Genomic DNA, 18,260 nt, shown 5'->3' with positions numbered 1-18,260 from the left:
GGGCATGCTCACCGTGTAGCACCAGTATAAGAAGGAGCAGCCCAGTTCAGTCTGGTCTAGTCGCCGGAGAGGAAGGACATATGCTGCAGGCTCCAGCCCAGGAGCTGCGGAAGCCCCGGACTGTGAGAGCCGGAGACACCGAGACTCACGCAGACGCCCAGGTACCTGAGGGCGCCACTTGGAGGTCAGAGTCCCTGGGCTCAGCACAATCAGAGGAGACGTCTAGCTCAGGACTGCAGAAGTCACGGTAGGAAGTAGCCCAGGGAGGGACTAGCCATTGTTCCTACAGCAGTCAGCATGGTTCTGGTGGATCCCCGCTAAGTGGCGAGCCCACTTGCCACTACCAGGGCCCTGGGTTGAGACCCGGTGGAGCAGGGAGGGCCCAGGTCTTCCTACCCTGGCTGCCGCACCTCTGGGAGGCGGCCCAATCCTATTGACTCTGGCCACTCAATTTAACTGCCCTGGGAGTCAGGCTATGGGTATTGACTCTGGCCGCTAGGCCTCACCGCCCTGGGAGTCAGGGCATTGCTAGTGACTGACTGCTAGGCCTTACAGCCCTATAGCAAGAGCCAGTCAGTAGACTTGAACCCTTAGGCCTCACTGCCTAGAGGCAGAAGGCGGCTTGAAGGATGGGGTGCACTCATCCTGCACTGGACGGCCCCCCCCACCCCGTCACAGTGTGTCACTCTGAGAGAACCAGGATGCTCATATTAATCAGGGGGAAAGAAACCTAGCCAAAAGGGGCTAGTGATTTTGGGAGCATCAATTTCTGGGACCTTGACACCACAAAGGGGCCTGATTTCCAGAGGGCGGGAGTCCAGCACTTTCTTTACAGCATTTACATTGGCGACATAGGCAGATAGGTTTGTATCAGAAAACCAAGGCAACGGAAACCCCTGCGGAGTGCTGCAGAGAAAGCCCCCCCACCAGCTAAGAAAGCCCAGAGCAGGGAAGAGCACAGTCCACACGGAAGCACGCGGAATGAGGCATGGCACGTCCACAGAGGTAAATGCTCACCCTAGTATAGTGCTCAGCTTCGGCGCCATCCACGAGGTCGTCTTCACCATCGCTGTCACTGCGCACCCCGCCGCTGGCACGCAGCTGGCACTCACCTGGGAGGGAGCACAAGAAAACGGTGTGCATCAAGGGCTTGGCAGCTCCAGCACCACTCAGGGGTGAGATTTCAGAGTGGCTGGCTGAAGCATCCCAGCCATCGCGTGGCTGAAGGAACACTGTCTGTTGGGTACCCTTGGGTTGCCACTTGGCTGGTTTTTAACCAGCCTGGCTGGTTTTCTTACTGCCACAGCTGCTGGTGAAAAGATTTAATTGGTTGTTTTTTCTACTTGGGACAGTTAAATATAAAAATACATTTATTGTGTTATGTTGTGTGTGCATGTGTGTATGTACAATGGTTCTCTAGAACATTTCAGTAACCGTTAGCCATGGTCGGCACTGGGACCCTTTTTGTTGGTGGTGCTGGAGGGTGGGGAAGCCAATGTGTCTCGGAGATGGCAACCCGATGGGCCCATACTGGTGTTCCTCTTATAACGCCTCTTGGGGCCAGCTCCTGCTCCTATTGGAGTCATTGGCCTCAAGAGGTGCTCATAGGCCCATGCTTTCTTAACACACTGCCTTAGTGTGTGATCATGTCTCCCTCTAGTGGCTGATCCAAGGAATATACGCTATGTCACCCTACTACAGCAAAAGGAAGTCTCCTTTAGCTCAAGAGATATAGGCCAGCGTTCCTGGAGCTGACGGTCCCAGATGTGATGTGTCTTGATGACAGTGGTGTACGTGGCCGTGGTTCACAACCCTTATCTTCTTATAAAAACTTATATCATCTTATATCCTCTCACTAGTTGCTCTTCTTGCTGCAGACCCATCTTCCAGCTCTCTGATGTATAAGATACACCAACATGGACTCACTAGGCCAAATTCAGAGGTGATGGTTAAATTACATAACAGGAGATTGGTGTGAGTCTGAGTCTGAGAGAACCTCACTGAGTCTAAGCTAATGACTCTAAAGTGTAAATCACATCAGTTCAGTTTAGATTTGCTTATTCTTACCTCTAACTCCAGCCCAATATAGTTTTGCTCCTGATTCTCACCTGCCCCCTTATGGCAGGGACAATCAAGAGAAAATCCAGACCTCTTCATCCTTCTATATTAATGGATCACAACCCTTGATTTCCAGATCTGATACTACTGTAAGGAGTAGCTCCATTGATCTCAATGGGAGTCAACACTGCTTTTGAAGCATAGATAATTCACACCCCAAACAGTAACATTCCCAGAGAGCCCTTTAGCCAAACCCGAGATAGACAAAATGCCCATTCATAGGAATGGGAGAAGTTTTGATTATCTCTGGCAAGAACCCCCCAGTTATGACATTATGAAGGCCCAGATTCAGAAAGGCACTCCTGTGCTTAAAGACAGGCATGTGATTAAGAGCAGTGCTGAATCAGAGCTTAAATCTGAAAAACAGAAGTCTCAGAACAGGCATGAATTTGTTAGAGTGAAAAAGGATCAACATTATGGAGATTCCAATTTTCCAACGCCCCTCCTGATATTCACTGTTCCGAAGTATACAACAACAGGCTGGGCTTACAGGAACCAAGAGGACCCGGGAAGCAGAAGATTTGGGGACCTCCATTAGTACTGCACTGAGCGATCAGACCAGCCCACTGCTACAATTTCCTTTAAACAGCATTAAAAAAAATTGACTTACTGTTGATGTCTGGCAAGCTGTAAACTCTGCCATGAAGACCTAAGTACAAAGAAAAATTGAGGGGAAAAATAAACACTTTCTACGGGTATGTTACACAAAGCAACTTCCAGAACCACACTTAGCAGGAGCTAGAGTCTGGTCTCTAGAGTTCTCAAGGCACAACCAGTAAAGCAAATTTAAAAAACTGGACCGTGAGTTTGGAGTCACAACTAGACTCAGAATCAGTGAGATTTTTCCATGTGCTCTAGAGTCACAAAGAGGCTTAGTGCAGCTAGTTCACACTTCATGTATTTGGCACCAACATGTGCACAGTGCTCTCCTGCAACAAACATGCAGTTGGTTTTGTTACCTTATTTAATAGCCTGACTAGGGAGTTGTGGGTGATCGGCACTTCTCAGTGTCAGGCCTTAGGATAACGTAAGGCAAAGGTCCTATTCCACTGGGATTCATTCATCATCATCACGGGACTGAGTCACCTCCCAGTGGAATCCATGGAAAGACTCTCATTGACTTCAATGGGATCTGGGTTACGATCCAGGACAGCAGGCATGAATGTGGCACCACGTCTGCAGATACTCCTGGGGCACATATGGGATCACTTGAGTGGCTCTGCTACTTCCTCCCAAGAGCTCAGAGAGGGCATAGTTGGATCACTGCTCTTCTGCTCATGCCAAGTTTGCACCAGACTGCATTCCATCACCCCTTCCTGTCCAGCATGTCTATGGAGCCAGTCAGAGCAAGTAGGCATGGACTATAATATGCATGACACCCACCTAAGCCAGCTGGTTCAGGGTGCTCAGTAACTTAGCCAGCAACTAACACACAGTGGGGCATGCATGAGGGACAGCTAGAATCATAGAATATCAGGGTTGGAAGGGACCTCAGGAGGTCATTTGGTCCAACCCCCTGCTCAAAGCAGGACCAATCCCCAACTAAGTCATCCCAGCCAGGGCTTTGTCAAGCCGGGCCTTAAAAACCTCCAAGGAAGGAGATTCCACCACCTCCCTAGGTAACCCATTCCAGTGCTTCACCACCCTCCTAGTAAAATAGTTTTTCCTAATATCCAAGCAGAGACTCAGCCAGGAAAAGAACAAGAATGCTTAAACCAAAGGGAAGTAACAGATGGAAGTGACCAAGAGGATATATTGCTTGACTGCGGGGTATGCTTGCTATTTATTACTAGGCTCACAGCTAGGGGGCGCCGTTGGCCAGCTGGCCAGTTAGTGGTTGCTAAGAGTGCTGGGTGACTGGGCAACAAAATGGTAGATGAAATTTAATGTTGATAAATGCAAAGTAATGCACATTGGAAAGCATAATCCCAACTATACATATAAAATGATGGGGTCTAAATTAGCTATTACCACTTGAGAAAGAGATCTTGGAGTCATTGTGGATAGTTCTCTGAAAACATCCACTCAATGTGCAGCGGCAGTCAAAAAAGTAAACAGAATGCTGGGAATAATTAAGAAGGGGATAGAAAATAGGACAGAAAATATCATGTTGCCACTATATAAATCCATGATATGCCCACACCGTGAATACTGTGTACAGACAGGGCCGGCTCCAGGGTTTTTGCCGCCCCAAGCAGCCATCCCCCCCCCCTCGCAAAACAAAAAACAAACAAACAAAAAAGCCGCGATCGCAATCTGCGGCACTTCGGCAGGAGGTCCTTCGCTCCGAGCGGGAGTGAGGGACCCACTGCTGAATTGCCGCCCCTCTCTGGTGTGGCCACCCCAAGCACCTGCTTGGTAAGCTGGTGCCTGGAGCCGGCCCTGTGTACAGATGTAGTTGCCCCATCTCAAAAAAGATATATTGGAATAGGAAAAGGTTCAGAAAAGGGCAACAAAAATGATTAGGGGTATGGAACAGCTTCCATGTGAGGAGAGATTAGTAAGACTGTGACTTTTCAGCTTGGAAAAGAGGCAAGTAAGTGTGGATATGATAGAGGTCTATAAAATCATGACTGCTGTGGAGAAAGTAAATAAGGAAGTGTTATTTACTCATAAGACATGAACTAGGGGTCACCAAATGAAATTAATAGGCAATAGGTTTAAAACAAAAGGAAGTATTTCTTCACACAACACACAGTCAACCTGTGGAACTCCTTGCCCGAGGATATTGTGAAGGCCAAGACCATAACAAAGAGAACTAGATAAATTCATGGAGGATAGATCCATCAATGGCTATTAGCCAGGATGGGCAGGAAAGTTGTCCCTAGCCTCTGTTTGCCAGAAGCTGGGAATGAGCGACAGGGGATGGATCACTTGATGATTACCTGTTCTGTTCATTCCCTCTGAAGCATCTGGCACTGGCCACTGTCGGAAGACAGGATACTGGGCTAGATTGACCTTTGGTCTGACCCAGTAGGGCAGTTCTTATGTTCTTATACCATTGTGTCCTTTTCTTTCGGCTGCTGCCCATGCCACAGTTATCGCTGCCCTTGCCACCTCCAGGCTGGGTTACAGTACCATGCTCTACACAAGGCTCTGCCTTACCACCACCGAGAAACTGCAGCTGGGGCAGAAAGTGGCTGCTTGCTTGTGAAGCGACACTCCACGCAGTGAGCCCACGACACCTGTGCCCTGATCAGTGCTGCCTGCAAAGTGATTTCACTGTGAGGCTGCAGGCGCTGGAGGCCAGCGAAGCTCGGAATGGTTTGGGCCTTGACTGAAAGACTGTGTGATGCGTGTGCAATTGCAAGGAGCCAAGCCATGAGACAGAGCTAACCAGGCCATCCACAGCTGGCTGGTGGCGGCAGAGCGCTTAGGGCACAGTCCTCGGCTGTACAATTCACTTCCCCACTTGGTCTGAGGGCTTCTGAAGCTCCTGACATGCTGCAAGGCTCATCCATTTCCCCATGTTTTTCAAGGGATGCAGGGATGGAAAGGAGGGCAGATAAATATATCGGGGTGGGTGGTATCGGACTGCATGGCCAAGCACGGCATGGGCATTTTTAGGACGACATTTACAACCAGTTAAGACCCCGATTCCCCAATATATTTAAGCAAATGCCAAACGTTAAGTTTCAATGGGGCTAAACACACGTACTTAAAGTTAAATTCCCTGCAGAATCTAGGACTCAGGTGGATGACAGGGTGCTGCACAAATCATAAATCATATTCTATCACATTGCCCGTAGTAAATGCTAGTTATTATAAGAAGATTAACTCCGTGAAGGGAGCCTTCCAATTTACCTGTATTTTTTAATTGATAAAAAATTACTAGCCCTTCTGTGATGAAAAAAGACTAAGCAAATTATTATCCTTCATTCTTATTTCAGTATTCCCTTTGTTTTGTTTTAAGCTAAACACCTCAATGCTCTTTACTCTTGCAGTATACTGTGGAGAAATGTGCAAATTAGATCCAGCAATCATTTTAATTTCATACTAAATACTATCTACACCATGGGCTTCTAATTGTATTTCTAGGAACTAGTGGACTTGGGAAAAGAATAAGGATATACAGGCTTAATCAATGTACACCTATGGCATTAGTGCAAACTATTTGCTGGGACCTCACAGTGGGAAAAGAATTCCGCCACCCCTGATCTCACCATAGACCAGTGGTTCTCAAACTAGGGCCGCTGCTTGTTCAGGGAAAGCCCCTGGCGGGCCGGGCCGGTTTGTTTACCTGCCGCGTCCGCAGGTTCGGCCGATCGCGGCTCCCACTGGCCGTGGTTCGCTGCTCCAGGCCAATGGGGGCTGCGGGAAGGCCAGCCAGCACATCCCGCGGCCCGCGCCGCTTCCTGCAGCTCCCATTGGCCTGGAGCGGCGAACCGCGGCCAGTGGGAGCCGCGATCAGCCGAACCTGTGGACACAGTAGGTAAACAAACCGGCCCGGCCCGCCAGGGGCTTTCCCTGAACAAAGACCTGTTCCAAAGGCTTTGGCAACAGTGATGTCAGTCTTTAAAGCTGTCCAACGCTGCCACCTACTGGCACGTCAGTATACAAACATTTATCAGTGTGCAGAAAACAGGGGTGGAGGAGAAACCGCTGCGATAAAGGGCCAGCTCTTCAACTCGTGTAAACTGCCCTCGCTCGGCTGTCGTCAATTATTTAAAAGCAGCCGTGCTCCTTGGTTTGCTGTGTATTAGGAAGCATAAATGTTGGTTCAGGACTAACTCCTCTGCTGCTCTGGAGCAGAGCATGGCACAGAGGAGATTGGGATGAGGGGGGAGGTGAATTCAACCCTGTCCCTGCAACTGGTTGGGGGCCAAACTAGAGCGAGTCTGACTGACCTGAGGGCTGCTTTAGCTTCCATTGGCTTGAAATAAGCCCCTCGGGGTCACTACACTGACCGGGCTCACCAAATCACAGCGCACTCCAGCCCTGCCCCCGACACATCTCTGTCTCGGGTTCAGAGGAGACCACGGGCACCAGGTTTGTATAATTTTTGGTGGTGCCCAGAACAGGTCCAAGCAGAGCTGTCCTGTCCATAGGATAGACTGGGGGAACCGCCTCAGGTCCTGCGCTTTGAGGGTCCAGTCCTTCAGAGGGTTGTGGGGTCCAGGGCGGCCTGGGGGGCTAGTGGGGGGCTGGCACCACCAGCAGCGAGTGACCCGGCCCCAGCCCGCCCCGCTCCTCCCTGCCGGTGCCCGGTGTCACTTGGGGGAGTGGGAGGAAGCCGGAAAGAGGCAGGATGTGGGGGAAGGGATGGAGTGGGGGCGGGGAGGAGAAGGGGCAGGAAGAGGTGGGGCAGGGCGTAGCAGAGCCGGGCAGGCTGGGGCTGGGTCGTTCGCTGCTGCTGGTGCCGGACCCCTGCTAACCCCCCAGGCCATCCCCCTGAAGCGCAGGGCCCCCCAAAGCGTGGGGCCTGGAGCGGTTGCCCCAGTCCGTCCTATGGACAGGACAGCTTTGAAAATATAACCCCAACCATTGGTGAGGCCAGGCCCACATTCCTGAATATTGGTGGAGCACAGGCACCACGGTCCCATATAACTCACCGCCTATGGAGGAGACAGCTATGGCAGCTGTTCCAACCTAGCAGAATTCTCAGCTGCCCTTTTAGGGCAGTTTTAGTGTCCCTGCGTGCTGCGCTGGCAGTGCAAAGAGGCTGGAATCTGGTCCTCACTTACAGGCTTAGAGATACTTTAAACAACAGTGCGAATACGGATATAAAAGCACCATATTTGTATATTTTTTGTATATAGATGCACAGCATGTATATACATACACACATGTACACCACACACACACATCCACATTCATCCCTAGTATCAATGGAGTTACACCAGGGATACATTTTACCTAGTCAGTTTGAGTCCCCATTTGAGACAATCCAAATTTTGAAGCTGGTGAACTGAAGCACAGAAAGATTAAAAGACTTGCCAGAGGTTACTCAGGAAATCTGTGGCAGAGCAGATAATTAAGTGAATCGTAATTAACTGAATCTTTGTTTCATTTACTAACAGCAAAATTTACCAATAACTTAGCATTAATTGGTATTATATTATTAAAAGTACTATTACTAGCATGTAAGCCTCTGACTGCCAGGTACTAGGACTAGATGATATTCAATAATTGCCCTGTTCTGTGTATTGCCTCTGACACTGGCCAGTGTTGGAAGACAGGATATTGGGCTAGATAGGCCATTGGTCTGACCAGTATGGCCATTCTTATGTATCTGCATTGTATATCTTCAAAGGGTAATGTAACACCAACAGACCCTGGTCATCAGCGGGCGGGATTGAACCTAGGACCTCTGGAGCTAAATACATGAGCCTCTACTGCACGAGCTAAGTGCTATATGGCTCTTAGGTAAGGCTATAGAGCAGACTCATTTTCTCTCTCTCTCTAAGCAGTCTCGGTGCCACTAGATGGGACAGAACACCACACCCAGGTGTGTCTGTTACAGTTGCTCAAGCATTAGTTCAATAAGCATGCGAGGCAGATCAAAAGGAGCGCAGCCCTTTGCCGTACCTAGCAACGTTGGATTCATTTTCTGCCCATGCTGTAACCTGCCGTAGAGAGACCGCATCACTTTAGCACTTCCAAACCGCTTGAAACGGGATCTCACGTGTTCATAATACCACTCCAGGGAGCCAATCTTCACAATCCTGCCCAAAGAGAAAGAGAGAGAGAGGCGGTAACTTACAGACACGAGCCAGAGTGGTCTTGCTTTCATTGGCCAATGTCTGATCCGATCCATCCAAGTCAGTGGAAGGACTCTCGCTGACTTTAGCTTAGTGGTTGTTGGATTGGGCCCCAATGGAAGACACAGAGAGAGGCAAGACGTCGGGTTTATTTCCCTACTGTCCTACCGTCCACACACATATGTATCCTTCTTTCCACTTAGAGCCAGTAAACAATATTGGACCTGGAGCCTCAGATGTCTCTTTATGTCCCCATCTCTCTGGAGCATCCACAACATATAAGTGTAACCGCAAAAGGGATTTTCACACTGGTTAAAGTGCCATGCTTTCAGGGGGGTGGTATGTTACCTGGAGTTTCAACCTTCAACCTAAAGGCCCCCTGCCTCCAGTACAAATGTGGCGGGGGTCTGGAGTTGTTTTGGCTTTTGGCCACTATTTGCTCCCTCAATGCTAATGGTCTAACCTCTCTCTGACTCGTCATCAATGGAAACGCTGGCTGTGCGCAGCGGAAGGGTCTGACAGCCTGTTCCAGAAGACAAGATCACGAAGGGGCCCATTCTATGCTCGGGCCCAGAGCACTGACACTGCTTCCGAGAGCCCACGCCCGGGGTGACAATCCCTTCCACTCAGCTGCCCCCAGACAGCAGCGCCTCCGGTTTCAGACTGTGTGCTGAGACTACAAGGAGCTTCCTTGTATAGTGCATCTCAGGCAAGGACGTCACCATCCGAGTCCCTACGCCTGGGGAGTGCAAGGTTCATTCCCTCCCTGCACCCTGGGAGAAGAGGGGCATGTTGCTCCAGATGATGGGGAGGGGAAGAGACAGGGATGTGGCACCATCTCCTCCTGGGGCAGAGAGGTCCTGTTCAGCGTCCAACTCCAGCCAGAGCCTTTAAGGCCTAACAGAGCTGTCTGTGCTGCACTCGAATGACTCCTCATCCCTTTTCTTTGCCAATACGGCAGTGACAGTTCCCGTGCCCATCTTTAGGTCAGAACGCGGCCCAGGGCTGCCCGAGGGATCATTATCCCTGTTCTCTCCCCCACAGGGGGAAAGGTGATGAGAGTGGCAGTGGGTCACTGCGAGGCTGTGCTCTCTGCTACTAGACACCCAGAAGGTGTAGCGGGGGCCCAGGAAAGTGACCTGAAAATAACAGGCACTGCCCAGCAACTACAACATCAAAACTCTTTGGAGAGGGAACTTGCCCGTGAGATCCTTTGTGGTCCTTGACCATGGCTTTACTTTGCCTAACCTTTGGGGTTACTCATAATAATAGTGCCTAGCTCCTATGGAGCATCATTCATATGTAGATTTCAAAACACTTCACAGTATTATGAACCCCATTGTACAGATGGGGAAACTGAGGCACAGAGCGATGAAGGCCAGCCAATAGGTTAGCGGCAAAGTTGGAAATAGAACCTAGATCTCCTGTCTTGCTTAGGACACGCCCCCTAGGCCACTCTGCCTCTCATCTCCGGCCCCATTCCACTGTGAAACCCCTTCGTCCGCAGGGCTGCTGCTCCCTGTCCTTCTACCTGGATAAGCGGCAAGGGTCGCAGATCCAGGCTTGCTCCTTTTTGTGGTAGCGGCTGCAGTTCTTGCAGGTGTAGAAGTGGCAGTCCAAGCACTGGCGCTTGCTGTTCACCAGGAACTTGAAGGGCTGCAGGCAGTGGACGCAGTGGGTCTCGTTGAGGTGGGACTGGTTGGACAAGAGCTCCCTCTTGGTGCCCTCTTTTTCAATCTTGCATTTCAGGTCCCTATAAAAGCCAGACACGGATGTCAGGAAACGAGGAACAGACATGGCTACGCTCCATGGGTTGAGTCTGGAAGCAGCCCTGAGGACTCTCAGCTGGGAGACCAGCTGACTCAACAGTAATCATTAAACACACCAACCCCGGCTCTGCTCTGAATTACGTTGCTGTAAATCTGGAGTGATCATCCCCTGCTATCACACAGCACTTTTCATCTGCAGAACTCAAAGTGCTTTACAAAGGGGGTCAGAATTGTTATCCTCATTTTACAGATGGGGAAACTGAGGCATACAGGGAGACAGGTGACTTACCCCAAGTCACCCAGCAAGCCAGTGGACGAGCCAGGAATAGAAAGAACCCAGGTCTCCAGAATCCCAGTGTAGTGCTCTATCCATTCGGCTATACTACCTTTCTACTGTACACCACTGAAAGCAATGGTGACCCTCTGGATTTTCATCAGTGTATCCAAGCATGGAATCTGGCCCATTAATGGATTTGTTTATCCTGTGTGACTTTGGCCAAATATAATTTCATTTAGCTCTGCATCCTTCCACATGACAAGCTCCATGACATTTATAAATCACTCTCGACTAGTATTTTCCAAGCCCCATGGCTTGTTGAAACTCTGCTCTGTTATCACTGATGAAACAAGTATTAGAAAACAGCACAGCTGGGCCAAAGAGACAGTGTTTGGATCTGGATCCAGATTAGGTTTAGGCTAGGGCTTGGGTTCAAGGCCAAACGGGCTGTATGGTTCAGCTTTGCTGAAATCCTGCCAGGTAGCCCTGGAAGATTTTGGTTGTAAACAGTAAAAACCTCAGTAGATCAGCTGTTCTCACAAGATTTTGACTGACTCCAAAACCACAAAACAGACCTGTTGGGCTTAGGTTCCACTGTGGAATTAAAAGCCGCAGGAGCAGATGCTTAGAACTTCAATGACGCTTACACGGAGGATCTGGCCCAATAACTCTAGACCACAGCCTAAATGTGTTGATCACTATTGCCTCGTTGTTGTTTACTTGTACTCCCAGATCTGTCTCTACCATCTGTGGTCTCATCTTAGGCCTGGTCTACACTACGACTTTAATTCGGATTTAGCTGCGTTAATCCGAATTAATCCTTAACCCGTCCACACAACGCAGCCAGTTACTTCGAATTAAAGGGCGCTTAAAATCGATTTCTGTACTCCACCCCGACGAGCGGAGTAGCACCAAAATCGATTTTGTTAATTCGAATTAGGGGTAGTGTGGCCGCACACCACCGAATTAATGTGGTTAAAATTAATGGGGTAGTGTGGCCGCACACCACCGAATTAATGTGGTTAAAAACCGAATTAATGTGCTTAGTGTGGCCGCGCACAATCGAATTTATACAATCTGTTTCCCAAATTTGAATTATCTAAATTCGAATTAATCTCTTAGTGTAGACGTACCCTTATATGCAGATTGTAAGTCTTTGGGGGCTTTTTGTTGGCGATCTATAGAGCACCTAGGACAATGGGGTCCTGGTTCATGAATAGGGAATCTAGGCACGATGATTATACAAATAATATACACAATAATAAATAATAAAATAATCATAATTTGTTTCTGCTTTTCAATTCTCCCCACTGCCCCTTAGGAGCTACACGAGTAGGTTATTTTCATAGGAGTTTGGCTGTGAATTGGGGTTTTGGACATCATCAGTACAGACCTGTTACCTAGAAGAAGAGGAGCTGTTTGAATACATATGTCTTCACTGGAAAGTGCTCTATTTACAATTAACATGGTAGGGAACCAAGATTTCACTATCAGTTCTTGCAGTTTTGGGGCCCATTCCACAGTCCTGCAGTACTAAAATCCATGAAACAACTACAGTTTAAAAAGGGTAGAAAGGTCTCAGAACAGCGTGTGTCAGTTACGAAGAAAGCAACCACGTGAGCGTTCATGACAATCCCATGAACGGCTGTCTAATACAGAGCGCGCTTTGAAAGCAATCTTGGCTGGAACTTTGTTAGCAGAAAGAGTCTATTGTGAGGCAAACATTTCATTTACTTTTAGGATATGCTACCCGGTCTGGACAACGGGCACTCCTCAACGCAGGAAGTGCTCCGTGTAGCCTGCGTTTCAAGCAGCAGTCAGGGTTGGCTAAAACACACATTCCAAATCAGCTGAGCAAGAACAGTGTCCTAATGGAGGATCTGCGGCAATACCTGAAGGATTTCTATTCGTTCTCAGCGCAGTGCGTTAGCTAGTACATACCACAGCTTGTTTGCCTTTTGGGTTATGATTAAGAAGCGTAATGTTTGATTTGTAGGAAGGGTCCTTGAAGGCTTGTTTTCCATCTAGGCAGGGCTGGAAAGCCGCCCCTTCCTGAACACAGTTAACACGGCTGTTCCACATGGACTAGAAACCTCAGTAGCTCAGCTGTTCTCACAAGATTTAGCTGCGTCCAGAGGAGCCACACTAGCTGTACACCATTGCAATGCTTTTATCAAGGGGTTAATAAATGGGTGTCAATGACCCACTAACAGGAAGGTTAAAATGCCAGGTCAACAAAGCCAGTTCGTAAGAAAAGAAGACACCATTCGATTTCATGAACATTTTTCAATATTGGGTGGTAGTGGAACGGACGGGAAGATCCCAGGGTTGTGCCGCCCCAAGTGGCGAAGGGGGAAAAAAAAAAGAAAAGAAAAGAAAAAAAAAGCTGCGATCGGCGGCTTTTCGGCGGCAGCTCAACTGCGCTGCTTCGTTCCTCAGCGGCAATTCGGCGGCGGGCCCTTTGCTCCGAGAGAGACTGAGGGACCCACCGCCGAAGACCCGGACGTGCCGCTCCTTTCTGTTGGCCGCTCCAAGCACCTGCTTCGTTCGCTGGTGCCTGGAGCCGGCCCTGTGCCTGAGGAAGCACGCAGGGCAGGATCTGTGGGAATTCTCCCATCAGAAGCCCGTGCATAAGATTTTCCAGGAGGCTGGGTACTAAGTGTCACCTGGGGCCAGATTCTGACAGTGTAAATCAGCACAGCTCCATTTACTTGAATGAAGCTATGCCGGTTTATATCAGCTGTGAATCTGGCCCAGTGTGAGCCGGCTCCATGCATTTCCATTGGCGCTTCCGGCCGTGAGATGTTTACAGTAGCAATAAGTTGTTCATCACTGAGGATGACTTATACAAGTACCCCAGCAGCCACCTTTTGTCTACATAATTGAATTCCCAGTCTCGCTTGCTCATTCGGGAAAGCCCTGGCTTTCGCGGCTTCTGGGAGCAAAACGCTTTTATAAAGAAGTTGCTGTCAAGGGACCAAATCCGGCTCTCAGTTACACACTGACGTTGGTGAAGCTATGCTATTTGATGCTAGCTGGCACATCCAGGAGTAAAATCAGCGTGAGAGGCGACTCAGGCCCAACCCCTTTATATTTAGTAAACCAAATATCTCTCCACGGTGTCTCTGTTAAGCAGCACATTTACCTGTGGTTATGACACAAATCGAGGGCTCCAGCTTTACAAACAACTTTCTAAAAACTGCTTTCGGAAAGAGGGCTGGTTTTTAGCCCTTTCCAAAGGTGGTTTTTGGCAGGGACGTCGGTGCCCAAGACAGACCCTCATTCTTAATCCCAGCCGAAGAGCAGCAGGTATGTGTGCGCTCCGGTTGGCCGTTTGGGTTATGGAATGAAAGAATTCAGCAGGCTAAGCGAAATAGGAGTCTCTGGCTACGTAGCTACAAACTGTGCCCCCCAGGCAGCCCCCCTCCTGCATTCTGAGAATTGCTCTTTGGAGTAGGGATTGTCCTTTTTATGTTTGTCCAGCACCTAGCGCAAGGGGGCCCAACCTACGTAATACCCCAATAGAAACGATAACTAATAATGTTCGCTCTGTGCTGTGCCCGATGAACTTTCCCACTGTGTGCTCGAGGATCAGAAACTTTCACTAGACCAGTTTTTCCTGTTTTCAAAGCCTGCCAGTTCCTCCCTACCCCTGCCAAGGAGATAACAGGTCTCAGCTGAACCAATTTAAAACCCAGAGGAACCACGTGGCCTTTGTTTATTCTTTTCAATAGTCGGGATCGCAGCCAGCTCTTTTGTTACTAAATTCCCTGCAGAATGAGTAAACGAAGGTGTGGCTGGCATGGGCTGTTATGGAATTACCGGGAAAGCCTCTAGCAGATTGAGGTCCAAACCCACAGTGGCATTCCAGAAAACAGCCGGATATCCCCGTGGTGGAATACCTGTTGCAGAGGGATGGTTTGCTGGGCGGCGTAGGGCTGGCATACCACTCCCCGGTATAGAAGAACACCAAGGGGATGGCAGCTGGGAGGGTGGGGTGAGATCTAGCTATTCTGGATTGCAAATGGTTCCCTTGAGCCTGTTCCAGCCAGGGCATAAACGAGAACAGTAGCTGGGTTGCTCTAAGCTACACCAAAGAGCAAACCATTCCCTGCTGTCTTCAGACTTTCCTCAGAACACCTTTGCCCCCATCTTCCCAGGCTGTGCTTCCAGAGAGGCTCAGAATGGAGAGGGGTAACTAGTCGTGTTCCCCAAGGGTCAGTCCTATTCAACTTATTCATAAATGATCTGGAGAAAGGGGTAAACAGTGAGGTGGCAAAGTTTGCAGACGATACTAAACTGCTCAAGCTAGTTAAGACCAAAGCAGACTGTGAAGAACTTCAAAAAGATCTCACAAAACTAAGTGATTGGGCAACAAAATGGCAAATGAAATGTAATGTGGATAAATGTAAAGTAATGTACATTGGAAAAAATAACCCCAACTATACATACAATATAATGGGGGCTAATTTAGCTACAACTAATCAGTTCCCTGAAGACGTCCACGCAGTGTGCAGCGGCAGTTAAAAAAGCAAACAGGATGTTAGGAATCATTCAAAAAAGGATAGAGAATAAGACGGAGAATATCTTATTGCCCTTATATAAATCCATGGTATGCCCACATCTTGAATACTGCATACAGATGTGGTCTCCTCATCTCAAAAAAAGATATACTGGCATTAGAAAAGGTTCAGAGAAGGGCAACTAAAATGATTAGGGGTTTGGAATGGGTCCCATACGATGAGAAATTAAAGAGGCTAGGACTTTTCAGCTTAGAAAAGAGGAGACTAAGGGGGGATATGATAGAGGTATATAAAATCATGAGTGGTGTGGAGAAAGTGAATAAGGAAAAGTTATTTACTCGTTCCCATAATATAAGAACTAGGGGCCACCAAATTAAATTAATAGGCAGCTGGTTTAAAACAAATAAAAGGAAGTTCTTCACACAGCGCACAGTCAAGCTGTGGAACTTCTTGCCTAAGGAGGTTGTGAAGGCTAGGACTATAACAGGGTTTAAAAGAGAACTAGATAAATTCATGGAGGTTAAGTCCATTAATGGCTATTAGCCAGGATGGGTAAGGCATGGTGTCCCTAACCTAAACAACAAGGAGTCTGGTGGCACCTTAAAGACTAACAGATTTATTTGGGCATAAGCTTTCGTGGGTAAAAACCTCACTTCTTCAGATGCATAGAGTGAAAGTTACAGATGCAGGCATTATATACCCCCCTGATACTTGTCCCTAACCTGTTTGTCAGAGGGCGGAGATGGATGGCAGGAGACAGATCACTTGATCATTACCTGTTAGGTTCACTCCCTCTGGGGCACCTGGCACTGGCCACTGTTGGTAGACAGGATACTGGGCTGGATGGACATTTGGTCTGACCCAGTATGGCCGTTCTTATGAGAATGCAGGATAGAATCTATGGGCCTGATTAACACCGGCACAAAGCCGGGCAATTCCATTCACCTCAAGGGAGCTACTCTGAATTTACCCAGGTGGTAATGGAGATCAGAATCTGTCCCTTGCATTCGCTAATGATCGAGGTCTGCAGTTATATAGCTTTCTTCTCGTACAATGACCTGATGTTAAATTAAACTATGTAACTGGCATGAATGAACTGAGCAACCAACTCAAGGTAACATAAGACCGAGAGGACAACATTCATAGTCAGTTTGAAAATCTAAACAACACAATCAAGGGGCTGTAGATCTGAAGCATTTCCTGTGAAATCTTGAGAGTTATCTGGATTTGCAGCAATGGTGAGTCGAGATTCTGATCCAGTAACAAGGACACACACAAGACTTTAGCTGCGAAAAACTGCTCATTCGGGGGAACAGTAGTGAGGGAGATTGGGATTTTGCTGTATATGGATGAGCATGAAAGCTGTGTGAATAATGGAGTTTTTGGTGCATTGTGAATTACAACAACAACAAATCAGGAGAAAAAACTGTTTAAAAAAAATTAAGCAAAATTGAAAAAATGTCAGGTTCAGTGAAACCTTTAGATTTTGAGCCCTTAACATTCTTTAATTTTCTAAAAATAAAATTAAAGGAAATGTCACCACAAAAACTCATTTTGAATAAAAAAAATCAAAACATTTCCTTCTGAAAATGTTCAAACAAAATGTTTTAATTATTCTGGAATTTTTTTTTAACTGAAACTATTTGGCAAATGGACTCCCATTAGCAAAGTGGTTTGGTATCACCAAATCCGCATTTTTTGCCTAATGTTTTGATTGAAAAATTTCACCCAGCTCTAAAAGAGAAGGCACTGAACTGACTCAGAAGACGTGGGTTCAATTCCTAACTCTACCACACACGGCCTGTGGGTACGTCTACACTGCTAAAAGACCCATAGCACAGCCATGGCTGGCCCGGGTCAGCTGACTGAGGTATGTGGGGCTTGGGCTGAGAGGATAAAAACTGCACTGTAGGTGTTCTGGCTCAGGCTGGAGCCTGGGCTCTGAGATCCCACAAGGTCTCAGAACCCGGGTTCCGGCCTAAACCCAAACATCTCCACTGCAAGTTGTAGCCCTGTGAGCCTAAGTCAGCGGACCCCTGCGCTGAGTCTCGGTGCTGCAGTTTTTTTAATTGCAATGTAGATATGCCTTTAGTGACCTTGGAAAAGTCATTTGGTTTCTCCGTGCCTCACTTTCCCCATCTGTAAAATGGGAACAACAACACGCCCTTCTTCCCAACCTTGGGCCGTCTATTTAGATTGTAAGCTCTTTAGGGCAGGGACAGTCACTTACCATGTGTTCTGTACACACAACAGAGCCCCCTGATCTTGCTTGGTGCTACTTTAATACTCTGCTGCCGCTCTACAGCCAAGACATGGTGCTAAAAATGAACGCTTCTATGAAGAAGAATATTGACTAATAAAAAGGACCACCTTGGATTCTGCCAAGGATTCCTCTCTGTAGGGCATTAAAAAAAAAATAGTGAGACACAGTGGATGGTGCAGCGGTTCTGGAGCGGTTTCTTGAATCCTTTGCACACGCTTTCTGTGGTGCTCGGGCCCATCGTGGTGTTTCCCACTCTCGGGCCCCAGGGTGATGTTGACAGATCGGCAGAGAAGCACGACGGTCACTGACGGAGGAGGCTGTCCAGCCTGCAAGAACATCTGTAGCCATCCCATTGGGGGCAGGCTAGCAGAGAGAGGGGTAGGAGGTTCATGGAGAGGATGCTACTGTCTCTCCAGTTAGGGGTAAGGCTATCACAGACAGGTCTGTGGGGAAGGAGGCACTGATGGTGAGAGAAAATGGTGAACTTGCTCCAGCAATAACGCCGGTCACACCACTTCCCCCATTGTTGTAAGTGGTGCTGTACAAGGTTGCATGGGCGCACTCCTACTAGAGTGACCAGACAGCAAGTGTGAAAAATCGGGACGGGGG

General features: G+C 48.3%; 1 protein-coding gene across 1 annotated transcript in view; it reads right to left on the bottom strand.

Moving 5' to 3' along the window:
- LOC112107635 (melanophilin-like) overlaps positions 1 to 18,260 on the bottom strand; it is a 63,392-nt gene that overhangs the window by 39,771 nt on the left and 5,361 nt on the right. The window contains exons 2-5 of the mRNA XM_026654000.1: positions 10,351 to 10,572; positions 8,647 to 8,783; positions 2,729 to 2,767; positions 1,018 to 1,112 (exon numbers count right to left, since the gene is read on the bottom strand). Coding sequence (XP_026509785.1) covers positions 1,018 to 1,112; positions 2,729 to 2,767; positions 8,647 to 8,783; positions 10,351 to 10,572 — 493 coding nt within the window. The remainder of the gene's footprint in view (positions 1 to 1,017; positions 1,113 to 2,728; positions 2,768 to 8,646; positions 8,784 to 10,350; positions 10,573 to 18,260) is intronic.

This window comes from Terrapene carolina, unplaced genomic scaffold (assembly GCF_002925995.2).
Source record: "Terrapene carolina triunguis isolate 2854851 unplaced genomic scaffold, T_m_triunguis-2.0 Scaffold175, whole genome shotgun sequence".
Taxonomy (NCBI): domain Eukaryota; kingdom Metazoa; phylum Chordata; order Testudines; family Emydidae; genus Terrapene; species Terrapene triunguis.
The sequence above is the reverse complement of the archived record's forward strand: the minus strand, read 5'-3'. Positions and strand labels throughout refer to the sequence as shown.